The 18,492-nt window shown below is 43.9% G+C and overlaps 1 protein-coding gene across 4 annotated transcripts in view; it reads right to left on the reverse strand.

The window, feature by feature from the left end:
- The window catches only part of ENPP2 (ectonucleotide pyrophosphatase/phosphodiesterase 2), a 129,379-nt gene that overhangs the window by 42,653 nt on the left and 68,234 nt on the right, over positions 1–18,492 (reverse strand). For 3 of the 4 annotated variants that reach the window (XM_068983867.1, XM_068983870.1, XM_068983869.1), the window contains exons 9-11: positions 13,152–13,207; positions 8,064–8,129; positions 6,742–6,814 (exon numbers count right to left, since the gene is read on the reverse strand). In XM_068983867.1, the coding sequence (XP_068839968.1) occupies positions 6,742–6,814; positions 8,064–8,129; positions 13,152–13,207 (195 nt within the window). Of the gene's footprint in view, positions 1–2,071; positions 2,228–6,741; positions 6,815–8,063; positions 8,130–13,151; positions 13,208–18,492 lie in introns of all 4 variants that reach the window. The other variant, XM_068983868.1, reaches the window with a different exon arrangement.

The following is an 18,492-nucleotide window of genomic DNA, read 5'->3' on the forward strand; positions in this document are numbered from 1 at the left end:
CCAGAGGCAGAGCTTTGTCCAGGGAGATTTTCCCATCGTTCTAAACGGAAACCTGCTCTAAGCGCTTCTATTTGTGCTCTTTAAGGAAAGTTAAACCTCTCCTCATCCAAGCCCTTTCAAGATTCTTTGATACAAAAATTGAAATATTAAGGGCAATTCTTTTTTAGAAATAAAATGGCCTTTCTAAAATATAACAATGTTCCTTAAGTCCAAGAATTTTGAGAGTGAGCAGAAAATCAGATGGACAGTTTAAGCTTCTTGATCCCTGAGTGAAATCACTTAGGCTTTGAACCAAGGCAAGAAGATGGAGGCCAAGGGAATCAAAAGCAGCTCTCGGGTTAAATGGTAACCTTTCACTGACAATGCCAAACTAGACCACCACTAACACAACGAGACCCATCTAACGCTCCAAAAAAGCTTAACTGTTAATTTCTGACAACAGATTCTCAAGAGAAGGTCCTCTCCTAGGAAACAAGCTACTCCTCAGTTTAGTCCCTTTCAGGCTAATCATGCGTAAGATACAAACCTGCAAGAGTCCAAACTTGCACAGAAGTGGGTCACTGAGCTTGTTCTAGAAAGTTTCTTATTTAGCCTAATGAAAAATGAAAACTCAGTTCTCCAAAGAACATTTCCAAAGCGTAAGAATCATAACTCATCTCTCATGTTCTTGCTTCAAATGGAAGTTTCTGACAGCATGAAAGTGAAACAGTTAGTCACTCAGTTGGGCCCAGCTCTTTGCCACCCCGAGGACTGTAGCCCGCCAGGCTCCTCTGTCCATGGGCTTTCCCAGGCAAGAATACTGGAGTAGGTTGCCATTCCCTTCTCCAGGGGATCCTCCTGACCCAGGGATTGAACCGTGGTTTCCTGCATTGCAAGCAGAGTCTTTATTGTCTCAGCCACTAAGGAAGCCTCATAGCATGAATGCCCCCACATATTAGAGGTACTGGGGACGTCCCTCTCGGCTCTGGGCAATAGAAAGATTTTCAAGAAACACCCCATCAGCCAAACCCCTGACAGTACTCTAGCTGACTCTGACAACTGAGCTACAGTCACACACATCCACTCAAGATGTCTCCGACAAGAACAGAAGGGATCCGCATATCGTCTTTCCTACGACATATAATATTATCTTCCATTGGCATCTTCTCAGAGGACTCAAGATCTTTCCTCATATCATGTCATCAGTAAAGTCAAGGTGTAAACTGGTTTTCCTTTACGACAGAAGTCAGTATTTCAAATTCTGTCTCAAGGAGTAAGTCACAAGTGAAAGTTTCAGAGCGATGTATGCCGCGCAATCTGACTAACGGAGGGTGGACAGTGGCGTTTGCTTCTGAGGAAAACATGCTCTCCTCTAAGACCTTCACTTAGACAAAGAAATGCCAAATGCACAACCCACATCAACCCCTGGCAACAGATTAGTTTCCTTTGGTCGACAAGATGACTCAGGCTAAAACCCAGAACCTACTTCTCAGTCATCAGTTCAAACAATAAATAAGAGTGCCTTGGCAGTATCTGAAGGTGTCTGGAAAAGAAACACCTAGAGACTATTGTGAAGGTGATGCAAAGAGAACCCACCGCCCACGTCTCTACAAGGAAATGCGCCCGCCTCTCCCCACCTCTCTCCTGTTTCACCTCCGTCCGTCTGTCCCCTAAGACCGCCTCTGAACTCGGAACAGGCCGCTAACCTAATCCACACCGTCTTTGAGGATTTCCCCAACTACCTTGCTGGGTTGTTCTCAAGAACCAAGGTTACAAACACCTTTGACAAATTCTGTGGAAAAGTGCAAGCAAAACCAACAGCTCTCTTAACATTCGTTCAAGCCAAATGTTCATACTAGTTTGGGGGCAACTAACTCTAAAGAAAGTAGGAGGGTGTTTGTTTTTGGCTGAGAGTTCAAGAACGCTTCACATGAGTGCTAACCTCTGAAGTACTGGATTCTTCTGGACTCAAAGCCAAGGATGGCGCACCAAATGTTTTCTGAAATGCACTCAGCTGATTTTCAAACCAGGGCACTGAAGGGAACCTCCAGGGCTGCCCGCCACAAAGCTTTGGAACGATGGATAAACTTACTTTGTCCTGACGAGCTTCCGCGGCATAATGGTCCATCCTATGAACTTTCCTTCTTCTTTTCTTTGGAGGAGTAACTGGTCTTTCCTGTCTCCTCTTAGGGGTAACCTTCCTCTTAGGTCGCTTAGCCGGAGTAAAAGGTGAACCATAACTACTCTCCTGTACTGGCGGATAGAGATGTGTGGGCTCAGAAGCTGTCTGTCCCTCTGGGTCAGATAATAAAGCTCACACTTTGCCATCTAGGGTCAGTGAAGTCTTAGTTAAAAAACAAAAAGCAAACTAAGACTCCTTCTGAAGTGATTAAAAAAGAAATTGGTATGAGGGACGATTTGGGGAACTCTACAGAGAGAAGCCTCCTAAATTGAACTCGATGCTGCTGGCGTAGCTTCTTCACTGAGAACGAGAATATAATTGAAGAGTATCTGGCCATGTGGATCTCTTTTGGCTGAGGAGCCTACTTGTGGATACCCCTGAAGGTGACACAGAGTTCTGTATTCCACAGCTCCTGCGTCATGGAGAGGCTGGTCCTTGGTTATGAAATCCTCTCCACTTATAAAGTGCTCGCTGAAAAATAAATACTAATCACTCAGTCATTTCAAGCTGCGGAGGGATTCATGGAGGTAGTTTCAAGTCAGATTCGGACAGGTATCTGTTCAGACCACCAAATATATCCATGCAACTGTCACCTTCCTTGGAAAGGATCAGGAAAAAAAAATTTAAACCAAGGATGAAATGAAACATAAATACCAAACAATCCTCCTTGGTCATGAATATACTGATATTTCCACAAATCAGGAGAGCGTTTCACACTGATAATTTAGGTTTCTGGTAGAGAGGAACTCCAAGCCAAGAAATAATCATAAATAGAACTGTCATTATAAAAAAAATTCTCTCATAAAATTAGATAAAATGCAAAAAGTCATCAAGATCTCTTCATCTTAGTATATCTATATCAAGAAAGAGTCTACTTATCCTCTCTCTGTTAGAAATTCCCCTCTTGGTGGTGGTCTGGAAGGTAGCGACTGTTCTATGCATCTTGTTTGGAAAATCTCTTGGGTGTTAAAGGCTGATACGTAAATTGAGGAAAGAAGATAACCTTCTGGGACTTCCAAATACTGGAGAAAAATAAGCCCCTGATTTGCGGATGGTGCAAAGGTGAATTGAAGCAGCAAGGCCTGCCGTCCTCCTAGCTGATTTCTCTCGGGGGGACTGTTCTGAGAATCATTCGGATGCGAGAAGGGGCAGAGGAGGAGCGATGTTAGTGTGTCCCCGGGACGCGTGTGCCATGCGGCGTCACTGTGTCCAGAGCAAGCACTGCAGAGGCGCTGCCGTCCCATCCTCTCTCTCCCGCGGAGGATGGACAGACACAGCACCTCCCCAGACTCTGGTTTGGTCTGCTGGTTTTTTAAATGCTTCCGGTTCAGCCAAGTCCCCATGAGATGAGAAGCAAAAGGGAAAAGAGAGCTTACCATTTCATGGCCACCAAACACACTCAGCTAGCGCTCAAGTCTGCCCATCGGACCCCCGGCCATTTGCAAGAGACCTCAACATTCCAAAGACTCCAGAAACGAGCCCTTCTGGTTGCAGGGGGTTAGAGGAGCAGCAGGGGATTTAGTCAAAATGAGTTTCCATCCAGGGATTATACGGCACGTATCTCCTTCTTTGAATGTTAGAGGTAGACGGAAGCTAAGTTTTCACTGACCAGCCATACTTTAGTCTGACTTTAGAAGACTGAGCCTGAGGTTATTAAAAGGATGGGAAGGAGAGGGGGCACATTTTCCTGCTTTTCAGAAGGATACTCTGCCGTCTGAAGGTAGTAACTAGCCAGCCAAAGCTCTGCCTCCGGGCCTGAAGAGCAGCCGAACCAAGAGTCACGGAGAGAAGCACAGAAGCTCAAAGAGGAAAAGGCTGTGCCAGAAACCAAAAGCAAGCATGTTTTCAGAACATTCACCATTACACTATGAAACCAGGAGCGGTATGGCACTGCTTGGAGCTACAAGCCCCGTGTGTGGTCACCTCATTGAATAACCTTCACGAATCATCCTGAAAAGAGGTATACTCAAATATCAGGCGAAGAAAGCACAAATGTCTGCTGTTCTGGAGCACAAAGCATGTTGCCAGATTGAGTCAGTTTGAATTTCAGATGCAAGGTATATTCTCATTAGAGGTAAAAGACAGCATGTTACTGATTTCAACACTAATCTTTCAGCTAGTATAGTCTTTGCATGCTCTATAAAGACAAGTGAGAGATATGTATTACTAGGTAGATAAACCAATTTTGTCTACCACACACACACAAAAGAGGTTTTTCTGGCTTTGGTTTCATGTTTAAAAAGTATAAACTGTTTTGTGTTTCTTTCAGTAAAAAATAAGATTTCTCGAACCAAATGAGAATTAGTTGAAATATGAAAATACCCCTTTCCTCTTAAGGGAAGAAAGTGATCAAGTTCTCAGGTTATCGTAACAGAAGGTACATTCCAACATCTCATCATAAATGCTTTACCTGGTGGATATATGAGAATATCCCAATTATAAGAAGCATTAATACTAAAAAGAATATAGCAAGAATCCTTCTAACTCTCAGTTCAGAAATACTGAGGAAAAAAAGATTTATATGTTTCTGAGAATCTTGAACCTAAAACCATCATTACACCCAATTAAAGCATCCTGTATTATGCTTTATCGCTGCTCGGTAGACTGAAAAAGCTTTTAATTCATTTCTCGATCAACACACACACACTTTCAAGTAAGTAATTATAACTTAACTATGTATATGAGAAATCCAGAGATGTTTGTGGATAAACAACATTCACTGCCAAGCCTCATAAGTTTTAAGGAAATGAAAATTATAAGAATTATACCTTCTCTGTATTGTAAAAAGCCGCCTTTTGACATAAAGAAAATGTTCTGTGCGGTTTGAACACGGCTGTTAATGGATCGCTTTGCTTGTCTCCTGTACTACAGGAGAGTTTAATGGTTTTCTGTTCTGGGAGTCAGAAGTTCCATTTCCAACTTCACTTACTAGCCAGGCAACTGGAGCAGGCCTCCTGAAGTACCAGCCTCTTGCTTTTTAAAGAATGGCTACACCCATCTCTGTTTGCCTCTGTTACAGGGTCTTCTAGGGATACTATTATCCAAGCAAAAGTGAACCTTTAATCAGGGCACATGGAACTGCTTAGGGCTTGGGTTTTGTGTTTTTTTTTAACATCTTAATAAAATGCGGCTCCTTCTGTTCACTTTAGATTAATCTCAAGGAAAATCATCCTAAAGATAAAACGGCCATGCTTGCTGTGGCAAGAAGTTCTGTGTTTCATGTATGCAGATGCTCATCTCACTGAATCATTTGTGTCTCATACTCATGCGCAGTGCTTAAACATCAAAGGAACAGGAAAAAGAGCCTCGGACTCACATGACTTCAGTGACTTAAGGCAAACTAAGAATGTTTCACGTAGCCGCCAGCTTCCAGTGCTTAAAGCAACCACCACTGAACTGATGCTAAAGCACTCAGAAGTATTTATGGTTCTCAGTATTTACTGCCTTTGTTCAAACATCCTGCATTTTGATCAGAAATACTTAAGCCAAGACACACTTATCTGTATTTCCTTAGTCAATCTTATGCTGAACATGGGAAACTTAATTACAGCCAACAGTGCTGCCATTGGCTCTCTGAGAACAGGAGGTATTTTCCATCATCAAAGAGTTTGTGAAATAATTTCTCATCCAAAATCAAGTTTTATTATGTTGATGTAGACCTCACCACCTCAGGAAGAAAGAGTGGTGGAAAACATTTAAAATATTAAAAGATTTAGGTTCCCAAACCCCATCATATTTTAAAATGATCTATGCTAAAGCCCTGGGAGAATTTCCATCACCTGATAAAAGGGCAGCATAATAACATCTCAACATGCCTTTCCCACCTCCCGAATCTGAAGTCCTACTGGACACTACCGCACAAACCAATTGCTCTCCTAAAACTCCTGAGTGTTTGCTCTCAGGGTGTCACACTGCTTTGCTGAACAGATTCATTCAATAGTGTTTTTCTCTCAGTTAAGAATCTGTTTCCATTTAGGGGGTGAGGGGTACGTGCACAGCCTTGGTCCTGGTGATGCTCTCACAGGCATGCACCTATGCCAAGACTCATCAAATAAAAACGTGTCCAGGGCTACTGTGCTTTCCAGGTTGCCTGTACCTGCAAAGGCTACTGAGCTGACCTATCTTCTCTGAGCCGCACAGCCTTGCTAAGGGGCTTAAGATTCAGCTGCACTGCCTTGTATTGCAGGTTCCATCTCTAGATTCTTTTCCACTCCTATCCCAGTGATGGCAAAGGCCAGCCCTTCCCGGTCCTTCGTCTTCTGACTGATGCCGGCAGGACTGGAACCTATGAACACCAAGAGGCTGGAATATATGAACAGCAAGCTGGAAGCCAGGAACACCCTCCTATGAACACCAAGTTTAGGATATGCTTGCATACCAAATCAATCTGAAATGAAGTTCCTGTAAGAAAAACAGGTACGTTTAGGATCCTTTTAAATGTTTTCACTCTTGCAGTTCCTTGACTCTGTATCCACCGTACACACACCAGCACGCTAAGAGACTCTGCAAATCCTGAAATCAGGTCAGTAGGCGACATGGCCCAGGGACACAGGCTCTCAGGCAGAAGATAAGCTACTAACCTCAGGGCCAAAGGGGCCATACTTGTGTCCAGAGAAATCAGGTTGTTCGGAATAGAAGGCATAGACTGAAGGCCTACGGGAAAATTAGAAGGTTCAGAATCTCCCCCAAACCACACACAATAGAGAGCGCCACATACCCCTGCACATCACCAAAGCAACCCTGCAAATCGAGTGGATCACCCAACCACGGTTCGTCTTACCATGAAAAAGTCTTTCTCTTGGTTGTTTTTTTTTTTTCTGTTGTTTTCTATTATTTCCACATCCACCACCCTCTACACCGCCCCCACTGTGGTAACTACCTGGTTACCACCTTCAGGAATAAAAACTCACGAGGAAAATCTGAATGCAAACTCAGGTCTCTGATCCCTAAGATAACAGAACCCAGTGAGAGTTCACGGGGCCATGCAATCTGCAGCCTGAAAGAACTCCATTCAAGTGAAAATAATCAGTCTTCTGGATTGGGAGTTTGGGATTAGCGGATGCAAGCTATTATCTACTGAATGGATAAGCAATCCTTACTGCTTACACAGGATTGTTTATATATACAGCACAGGGGACTACAGCCAACATGCTGTGATAAACCATAATGGGGACGAACATGAAAAAGAACGTGTGTGTGCATACATATAATGCATACGTGAGTCACCGTCCTGCACAGTAAAGACTGCTCCTGCTGCTGCTGCGTCGCTTCAGTCGTGTCCGACCCTGTGCGACCCCATAGACGGCAGCCCACCAGGCTCCCCCATCCCTGGGATCCTCCAGGCAAGAACACTGTGGGGGTTGCCATTTCCTTCTCCAGTGCATGAAAGTGAAGAGTGAAAGGGAAGTCGCTCAGTTGTGTCTGATTAGCGACCCCATGGACTGCAGCCCACCAGGCTCCTCCGTCCATGGGATTTGCCAGGCAAGAGTACTGGAGTAGGTTGCCATTGCCTTCTCTGACAGTAAAAACTAATACACTGTAAATCAACTACACTTTGATAAAATAAAACCTTTTCAAAAGTTAGTCTTCATGCTTTCCCGATTCTTGGGATGCTGCTGGTTTATTTGCCAAAGCCAAGAACTCCCTCGAGCACTGCTGTGGTGACCAGGATTAACAGCTGGAGTAATTCATGTAATTAAACGGTCCTTGATAACCTGCGTCCATTGTGCCCTAAATCCCTCTTATGGAGGTCACGTTTAAGGCTCAGAACAGCAAAACTAGTAACAACAGCAAACCTCGGCTGCGCCCCTCCTGCACAGTCCATCGAGCTATTCACCCAGCTCCACCCTGAGACAGAAATGCACTCAAGGAAGAAGCGGGGAGCCGGGGAGGGGACAGATACCTTTCATGGTCCGGCAGGGTCAGCCACTGCAGGATGGTCAGTATCCTCCGCTCGTGAGGGATCACCCTGTGGGGCGGCAACCAGTAAGCGTGAGGTTAGGAGGAAGCTCCACCAGCTCCTGCCCTTGCACCCAGGCCAACGGCTCTCTACTTACCACCATCTGTGTTCACCTCACAGAAGTAAAAGATCCCTTTTCCTATTAGTGTTTAAACATCCATTTCTATTTGCAACAGGTCATGTTGCTCAGCCTTGGCCACAGAAGATAAGACTGGAAACTCTGATTCACAGTCAAGTGAAGAATCTGCCTTGCTCACAGAGGCCTGGCTGCAGACAAAAAGGACCCCGGACTCGGAACCCTTGCTATTTAGTGGGCAAAGCCATTAGCTATGGCCAGCAAGGGACCAGGACTTATATCCTCAGTCTGCCTTCTGCTAGTACAACCTCTCTTGACCTCTAGACTTCTTTGACCTCTCTCAGCCTCAGTTTACTCATTAGCAAAATAAAGATAGTAACAGACACTGCACAGCTTGGTTGTAAGGATGAACTGAGGCAAGACAGGCAAAAGGCACGCACAGTGCTTAGCACACAGTAAGTGCTAAAAATGTCCTTATTTTTATTAACCATCAAGATAAGTCACCATGCTATCTCAAAACAGCTATATGACTTAAGAAACATTGTTGAATCTGAAACTTTAAGTTCCTCATCTATAAAATAAGGGGTTAGGAAAGGTATTCGGGAAATTATCTTCTAGCTCTATAAAAAATCTATCAAGAATAGGCACATATAATTATGAGACTGACAAAAAGGGTATAATCTTCATCCACAATGAGTTTTGTGTTTAAGTCTCATTCCTCTGTTGAAATATAATTACCCTCAGTCTGGTACTCGTTTCAAGAGCCCTCGGCTAGCACGATAGCACTGTATCATGGATTGACTTAGTTACATTAAGATGCTCACAAGCTGAGTGATGTCTTTATGGGGAAATTTGCTTATTCTTTTCCTAACAAGAAGCATAACATACTTTTCTGCTCCCTCATCCGAGATCAGGCATTGGAGTGTGTTTACAATAAATTTAAACTGAAGCCCAAGTTTAACTGTGGATAGTAAAAATGATTGTGGCCGAGAGTGAACCTTAATGTAAACTGTGGTCTCTGGGTGACAATGACGTGTCAATGGAGGTTCATCATTTGTAACCAGGGTTCCACTCTGGTGGGGGATGTTGATACTGTGGGAGGCTGTGCCAGTGTGGGGACACAGATGGAGGTATTGGGTTGGACAAAAAAATTGTTCAGGTTTTCCCATAAGATGTTATGGAAAAACCCAAATGAACTTTTGGGCCAAGCCAATATATGGGAAATCTTTGCTCCCACTGTTCAGTTTTACCGTGAACTTAAAACTGCTCTAAAAAATTAACTATTAAAAATGTGTTATGGAATACTGGGTGAGCCATTTCAGCTTTCAGTTTTGGTAGACACGAGCATGGGCTAGCCGGGGGAAAGACAGGCCTTCAGAGTCACGGTAGGTCGTAGCGTTGGCAGCTCTACTCAACAGCCTCCCCCAGAGTCTGCCCCCCCACCCACCCCCATCACCACCACCCTGGCCGGAGAGACGCTGGGCCTGCCATTCCTCTCTCTAACCACTTCTCCCTCCAGAACTATCCTACCAGCCCAACAAAATCATGTTTACCATAAAACAAGCTCTCGTTTATACAAATTCCAATGCTACTGAATAAACGTGATCTTGTTTATTACATCCTATAACTGAATAAGAAGTAGGCAAAGCAAAGCCAGGTTAATCGCCTGAGGTATTTAATTCCTCAGACTCAGAAATCCCCTGTATCTGAACAAAATAATTACATATTTTGAATTCTTTCCTAACTTAAAAGGAAAGCGAGTGTCGTAGTCTTTTCATTGTGCCTTACTTCACTACCTACCTACAAGCTGCTTTATTTTATGCAATTGGGGTTAAGTCATAAAGATGGATTCTGATGGACTCACTGGATGCTACTGGAAAAATACAGATTAATAGAATTTGTTTCAAGCTCAGAATGCTCACCCTTTAGACGCCTTCCTTGGATGGGGTGCGTGACAAGGAGGGGAAACATCAGCTGAGGTCTGCATCGGCGATGTGACTTTGGCGAGTTGCTTTCCCTTTTGTTGCTCTATGAGTGAGCTATCTTACAAGGTGGTTGTAGGATTAAGAGATAATCAATGTAAAGCACTTAGAACAGCGCCTGGCACATTGGAAAACGTGAGCTTCTATCGTTATGGACTGGATTTGTGCGTGTGTGTGTGTGTGTGTGTGTGTGTGTGTGTGTGAGCCGCTCAGTCGTGTCCGACTCTTTGCGACCCTGTGGACTGTAGCCGCCAGGCTCCTCTGTCCATAGGATTCTCCAGGCAAGAACACTGGAGTGGGGTGCCATTTCCTTCTCCAGGGGATCTTCCCAACCCAGGCATTGAACCCAGGTCTCCTGCATTGCAGGCAGATTCCTTACCATCTGAGCCACCAGAGACGCTCTGGATTCACGGGCTCACAGAAATGATACACTCACTCATGAAATATCTGTTAAAAGCATATTACATTCAAGGCATTTGTGTGAATATAAATAAAGATACAAGATGCCCCTACCAAAAAAAAAACCGATACGGAAGAGTTACCATTCTCTGCCTGGAGAGATAAGCAGGCGATCATTCTTTTCTGGGCGAGGGCATGAGCGTGGTAAGAGGGTGAGATGAGCACGTGGGACTCTGAGTATCCGCTGAAATCATGACCTTGGGCACAACAGTTCACCTCTCTAAGCCTTGGCGTTCTGATCACAGACGTGGGGAGTCACACAGAGTGGTCTCCAAGTTTCCCTGTAGATCTAAGACTGCCTTTATGAAAAAGCCTCAGAGACTAGAAAAGACACGGCCCCGAGCCATGTTTAAAATCGGATGCAGACACAGTACCCACAGATCTGACAAAGGAAGCCTGTGCTCCAGACAGAAAGGGATTCACGCCGTTGTCTTCCCCATTACTGGTTGATACAGAATTTCTCATGAGACCAAGTACATTAGACACAGTAGAAGAAGAAAAGGAAATAGGAAAAAAAAAAAAGGAAGATGAACTAGATGAGGAATTTAGTGCTAAAGGGGAACAAATTACCTTAGGTTACATATAGATAGCCATTGTCTGGTCCTTGTTGAAAGAGATAATGTGAATAAGAAAACAAGTACCATTTGTTGGCTGTTCTCTATGTACTAAGTACCCTACTAAGGACTTTAAGTAAGTTAATTCATTCTATCTTCATGATGCCCTAGGGTGAAGACACTATCGTTCCCATTTAAAGATGAAGACATTGATTTGTCAAGAGATTAAAACACTTGTCCAAGGTCAGCAACCTATTGCGAAGCAGAGCTGGGACTGGAATCAATCTGAGACACATACATAAAGGGAACTCCTGCTCTGAGCATGAGTCGATAGAAAAGAACATAATGGAGACACAGCTGAGCATGATTCTGAAATGAAATACTATCATTTGAAAAGCAAGGCTAATTCTAGGTTGCAGGATGGAACCAGGTTAAAAAGATGACTTTCAAAGTCTAAGTCTATCGTTTGAATCTGCTTAAATTTAAAAATTTTCAGTATGGATGATGTATAGATTTCCTTGACATATATTCCAATAAATACCTGGAAGTGTGACCATTTTTTTTAAGTTCTAAAGACACTTTTTTTAAAAAAGAAAGAAAATGAAACCAGGTCACTTCCAGGATACAGAGATAAAAGAAGAATAGTCTGAGAAGCAAAGCAAAACTACAGGCGTCTTTGGAGCACACAAAAGCTACCTTCTTATAAGGTTTGAAATGGGTGGAGAAAATTACCATTCAGAACCGGAACACTAAGCCTTTTCAATGAAGCTCTGCAGCAGTTTCGGGGGGTAAGGTGAGGACTAAGTATTAATTCTACTGTTGGGGCCTCTTCATTCTGTCAGCCAAATATGTTATGGAGAAGAAGAAATCACTTCTATAAGTATCAATGACAGCCAAGGGTTAAAAAAAGTTATGCATAAGATTAAGCTGGTAAATCAACATGTCACTTCTAACATGCACATTTTCTCAGCCAAGAAGATCTCTTTTTAAAAAGGAGAGGGGGAGACTTTTAAGGGATACTCTCTGTCTTTTAGCTTCAAATCACCAAACCCAATTTCAATTTAGCTCTTCAAATCTGAAAAAGCTACCTTTCTTCCTGAATTTTGAGAATATAGACGGTGCCATTCTGGATTAATCTGAACCTGTGACTGCTCTCAGCACTGTACTGTTACAGAATAGTCAGATATTTGTTACGGCATAAGAGGCAAATATGGAAACAGCTTTAGGTGGTTTAAAAAAAAAAAAAAAAGATGGAAAGAACATCTCAGTGGGAACAAAATTCCCATGAAAGTTGAAACAGATTCCTTCTCTTACTAAGGAACCTCAAACATAATGAACATGTTGACACTTTTATTAGGTAAGTTTCATCTTAAGACTGTTTCATGAACATTACTAATCGGCCCCATCACCTCTGTGGGGAGGAGAAGCAGTTCCTTTTCTCTTATTAAGGAAACCCTGGAGCTCAGCAGGAAAATGAGGGGGAAACAGAGACTTCCTCTTGGTCTCCTGTCTGAAGTTTCCAATCTCTGGGCTACAGCATCAACTGTTCAACAACACACTTGATCTTTAAAGTTATGAACCAAAATAAATATAGAATGTTGTAATAAATCACAGCTATAAACAGTTTGAGAAATACACATTCCCTAGGTGCCAAGTTACCAAAAATCTACAAACAGGAACAGAAGAATCTAAAGGCTGACTAGACGTGAAAGAGAAAAATCCTCCTTCCATCCTGTTAAGAAAATATGGGGGAAAAGAGAGACAGGGGAGGGAAAGAGAACTGAGATGGAAAAAGAGAGAGGATCCCCCCAAAAAATACCTGGAGGGTTATCTTGAGTCAGAAAATACTCATAAGTTGGTCTATACTAACATTTACATTTAAATGAAATAAAACTGAATATTCCTTAAACTGAATCATAACTGAAATCTTACAAACATGGACAAAACAGAGGTAACTTACACAGGCCAGAAGAATGTCCCAGCGCTCACCCCTTGCTTCGTGGCTGTGATCCATAGCTAATGAGGAAAATACAAGAGGCTTAGAACATGTTTTGACTTTTGGTCACAGAAGAAAAAGGTTTTAGAGTATATTAGCTCAGACACCTTAAACTTTACCCATACCCTACCATAAATCTCCCAATATTTGCAACTTTTTTTTTTCACATCTGGAAGTCAGAATTATTCTTTCCATAAATGTTATTCAAGACATTCTCTGCAAAAGCTTTCAAGCTCTGCTACGATGACAATGGCTTTAAAAAAAACAACCCTTATTTCATCTCAAGAGTCTCTTCTGTCCCTGTCCTTTCTGATCATTGTTCTGAACATTTCACTTATATGGCAGAATTCTGCTCATCAAAGGACCTCAAGTGACCATATGTTTCCTTGACTGTTGAAAGCCTACAGAGGAGAACCCCAATTTGGCACACAGATGCCCAGATTGCAGAACCCAGCTTTGCCTTGTTTTATTTTCAAAGAGGTGAATGAAATGGGGGTGGGGGGAGGATTATTTTTTATTCTGCTTGCACCTTTTACTTAGCCTTTTGGTAAATGGAATTTTAGGAGTGAGTTCCTGGGATAAGTTAGGTGACCCAAGCGTGTCATTAAGTCTTCTAAAACATTCTTTTCAGGGACTTCCCTGCAAAGGCTGCAATTCCACAGCAGGGGGTATGGGTTTGATCCCTGGTCTGGGAACTAAGATCCCCCATACCCCGTAGTGTGGCCAAAAATATGTAGATAAATAGGCAAAGTATATATATAAAACATGCAAATATGTATATATATATACATAGTATATGGGCTTCCCAGGTGGTGCAAATGGTAAAGAACCCACCTGCCAATGCAAGGGACATAGGAACACAGGTTCGATCTCTGCGTCAGGAAGATCCCCTGGAGAGGAGGGCATGGCAGCCCACTCCAGTGCTCTTGCCTGGAGAATCCCATGGACAGAGGGGCCCGGTGGGCTACAGTCCATAGAGTTGCAGAGAGAGACACAACTGAGTGGCTTACCACACGTGTGCACACAGCGTACATCGATATATACGTATATGTTCTTTCTAGCTCATGCTGTGGGGCCAGGAGTTATGGCACTTAAGAACCTGACGGGGGGACCAGCTACTTGGATTCTATACTTTGCCTCTGTTGCTTACCAGCCATGTGATCCTCCAAGAAGCTATCTAAGGCCTCAACCTCTCTTTAAAATGTAGATAATATTACCTAGCACATAGGATTATTCTAAGCTGTAATGAATTAATATGTGCCAAGTCCTTAAAAACGGTGTCTTAGCATTTGGTAAACACTGGATCAATTTTCATCTTAATTATTATGCAATATTGGACATGAAGATAATTGAGTTATTTCAGGACACTGAAAACAATTTAGGATGCCTGTGTCCCACTGGACAGAAGTCTGGAAGAAGAAACCCCTTCACTTTAGGAGGCAAACAGGAAAAAGAAGCGTGGGTTGGCTTTTCAAAAGACCAAACAAAAATGGTCCAGGAGTTGCGATCCCCCTCCTTTCTGGTTTCAGCGTCTCCATATTTTGACAGTGTTGTATTTACTCCAGTTAAAACTTTTGCTTTGGGGGTGGGGGAGGGGCAGTTGGGAGGTGTAGGGCATCCAGAACTTTGGCTACGGTTTCAGGAAGGTTAGGAACGCCTGGCCAAGGAGAATTATGTGAGGACTCCCAGGCCCCCGGGGAGCACTGCAAACCTCCAGCTCCCACAGCACAGCTGCTGAGGGTGATGGAGGGACGGGTCGGGGCAGACACACTCTCAGACTTGTGGAGGCCCGAGCTGCCAGCAGGCGTCATCAGCATGAAAGAAGAGATGTCCTCGTCCCTCGGGGATGGACCAGAGTGGTCAGGACCTCAGACCGCGCTGAGCACCACCCAGGGGGTTGGTCCGAAGTATCAGTCGGACACAACTAAAGCACCTTAGCAGGCACGCCTGCGTCTTCCACTTTACAGGTCAGCTCCAGCATTTCCGGGTATCCCCAGGCCAATGAGGACTCAAGTGGGTCCTCATTCATTCATTCATCATTCATCCTTGTGCCAGACCCTCCACGAGCAAGAAGATGAACTCAAACTGAGTGCCGGACATCCTGGAGGGCCTCAAACCACCTCAGATTCCAGAGAGGTCCGTTTCTGATATTGTGCTCAGTCGTGTCTGACTGTTTGTGACCCTATGGACTATAGCCGCCAGGCTCCTCTGTCCATGGGATTCTCCAGGCAAGAATACTGGAGTGGGTTGCTGTGCCTTCCTCCAAGGGATCTTCCTGGGCCATGGATGGAACCCCCATCTCTTGTGTTTTCTACATTGGCAGGCGGATTCTTTACCACGAGCGCTAACTGGGAAGTCTTTTTTTCTTATATTAAGTGATCTTTTTGCATACTTATTTTCATTTTAGAGACATAAGCTTAATGCATCATAGTCAAGCAACTTCCTAGAAAATCTGGTGCCTCATTTCCAAGGAAGTTGTCTTAGGCAATATCTGGTAGACGTGAATGTAAGATAAACCCGGGGTTTTCTAATGGAAATTTTTCTTTTGTAAATACAGTTTGTCAAGAGATGACCCTATACTTTCAGAAGCTATCTTGTGGGATACATGCTGAGGTTGGCATTATCTGAGTAACTTTTAGCTTCCTAACCCTTGGGGGGAAGATCACCAAAGGAGTATCCGCAATGGTATAAGGAACAGGCTCTGGGAGGGAGGACAGACGTGTGTTGAAACTATCCTGGGGGCAAAAGGAGGGCTGTTGGTTCTGCATGCTTTTCTGTGCTTAAAATTTTTACAGTGACAACATCTCGGTACTTAGAGAAACAAAATTAACCCACTGTAAGACAACAACAACGTGAACTACGAAGACAAAGGTAAAATTTGTCCTTTCTTTCAAGAGAAGTGATTTCTCCCTGCTCCTGGTAAAAGTCACGTTGGCCATATTTTCCAAAAGAAAATTGGGAACCTGACCAGAAAAGTGCAAAAAGTGAACAAACATGAGAGAACACTTGAAATTTAGGAAAAAAGTTTTTTAAAGCTCAAAGGAAAGAATCCTAGCAGTAATGAAGCTGGTCTGTCAAAGGGCTGGCGAACAGTATGAGACTGAACGCATAAAGTTTCTGAAGTTAAATCAGATCACGAGCAGCTATAAAAGCTCCTTTGCAAGTTATACATGTATATTATATTTCAGAACCCTGAAGTTAAATCTAGTAATTACAGAGGAAAAAAAGCACAGTAAAAGTTTGGTCCGAAGGAAGATACATGGAAAGGAGCCTTCTGGGCTATAAAAGTGGGGGCGAGTCAGGAAACAGACATCATAAAACTAGTTTCTCCAGAGAAGTGGAAATCATAATTTTTCATTTCCCGGTAGGAATCTGAAAGTAATATACATTTCCTCAGAGATGAGTCAAACTACACAGCTTGAAAAAAAATTAGCTACGAAGACACCCAGTTTGGCCTTCTCACCTTTAATTCAAGTATTTCTTCCTTTGCTTTGCTTTATCTAGAGGCACAGTTTTCAACCTTTGTGTCCTAGAGGCTACATTTTGAAAAGGGAATAAATGGGAATATAAACATTGTACCTTCTTGATATGTTATAGGAAATTTAAAATAAAACAAAAAAACAAAACTTTCCCACTGGGACCAGGAGCATTTAAATGCAAAATCTAACCCTTTCTCAAATTCAGTAGAATATGCAGCTATGGGAAAAGGGAAGGTGTTTTCAAAAGGAAAATAAGCAAAAACACATTTTTGAAGACTATGAACCACTGTTGTAGTCTCCCTCGAAGTTCTCTGCAGGGAAACTGTTCTTCTGCATTCCAAAGCGCAGAAGTGGAAGAAATGGAATTCTGAGGGACCAGAGGAATGGCAGGGCCCTAGTATCAGTGGGAGTAAGTCAGTCACTGAGACTCAAGATTCAGAACAGGACCCCCCTGGTGGCCGGGTGAATAAGCATATACCTGCCAATGCAGGAGACACAGGTTTGATCCCCGGTCCAGGAAGAGTCCACGTGCCGAGGGGCAGCTAAGCCCGTGCACCGCAACTACTGAGCCCGAGAGACTCGGTCTGCAAGAGAGGAGCCACCACCAGGAGAAGCCAGGAGCGGCCACCAAGTGTCACCGCGGCTCACGGCCACGAGAGGAAGCCGGACACCGCAAGAAGCATACCACGGCTCAGGGCAACTAGAGGAAGCCGGACACCGCAAGAAGCGTACCACGGCTCACGGCCACGAGAGGAAGCCGGACACCGCAAGAAGCGTACCACGGCTCACGGCCACGAGAGGAAGCCGGACACCGCAAGAAGCGTAACCATGGCTCACGGCCACGAGAGGAAGCCGGACACCGCAAGAAGACCCCGTGCAGCCAAAACAAATGAAGTTTTTAAAGAAGAGTCAGAACAGACTAAAGATGTGAGGGCTCGGGGGGGAGGGGGGATGCTGCGGCAGAGGTCGTGAACCAGTGCGGCTCTCCCCAGGGGATGAGGGCCAGGAGGAAGTAAGTGATGAGATTAAGGAGGAAGTAGATGGGGGTGCAGAGCAAGCTCAGGCCCGGCAAACAGGGTGCCTAGATGAGTCAGGCTAAGGGTTGGGTCCTGAGAATAAAGAGAGAAATGATCAAATCTCTGCCCTCCTGGGATCCATAGACTAAAGCAAATATCTGAATAATTTCAAATGATGTTGTCATAATCATGATAGAAATAATACAAAAACCCAAAACAGGGTCCCTGAGTTTATTAAGAGCTGAGAAAGCTTAGTGAAAGCTTCTTGGGAATGGATATTTCAAATGAAATTTAAAAGAGTGACAAGCATAGTAGGCAAGGGATTGGGGAGCATGGTCTGTTCTAAGTACACTGCTGCTGCTGCTGCTAAGTCGCTTCAGTCATGTCCGACTCTGTGCAACCCCATAGATGGAAGCCCACCAGGCTCCCCCATCCCTGGGATTCTCCAGGCAAGAACACTGAAGTGGGTGGCCATTTCTTTTTCCAATGCGTGAAAGTGATGTCGCTCAATTGTGTCCGACTCTTAGCAACCCCACAGACGGCAGCCCACCAGGCTCCCCCGTCTCTGGGATTCTCCAGGCAAGAACACTATGATACAGCAAAAAGAAAGAGAATACAGATTTATAGCATGGATGGAAAAGAAGCAACAGAATAAAGAAAAGGTAGTTTTCCTGGAAAAAAAAAGTCACCTGTTAGCAAGATAATCACACAGAGAGGTAAGCCAAGACTAGCGCCGTCAAGGCGATCGCTTTGGCCTTGGCGATTGCCTCTGTCCCAGTGCCATTCTCCCCTTTGCTGTCTCCTTCTTGA

This window comes from Capricornis sumatraensis, chromosome 11 (assembly GCF_032405125.1).
Source record: "Capricornis sumatraensis isolate serow.1 chromosome 11, serow.2, whole genome shotgun sequence".
Lineage (NCBI taxonomy): Eukaryota > Metazoa > Chordata > Mammalia > Artiodactyla > Bovidae > Capricornis > Capricornis sumatraensis.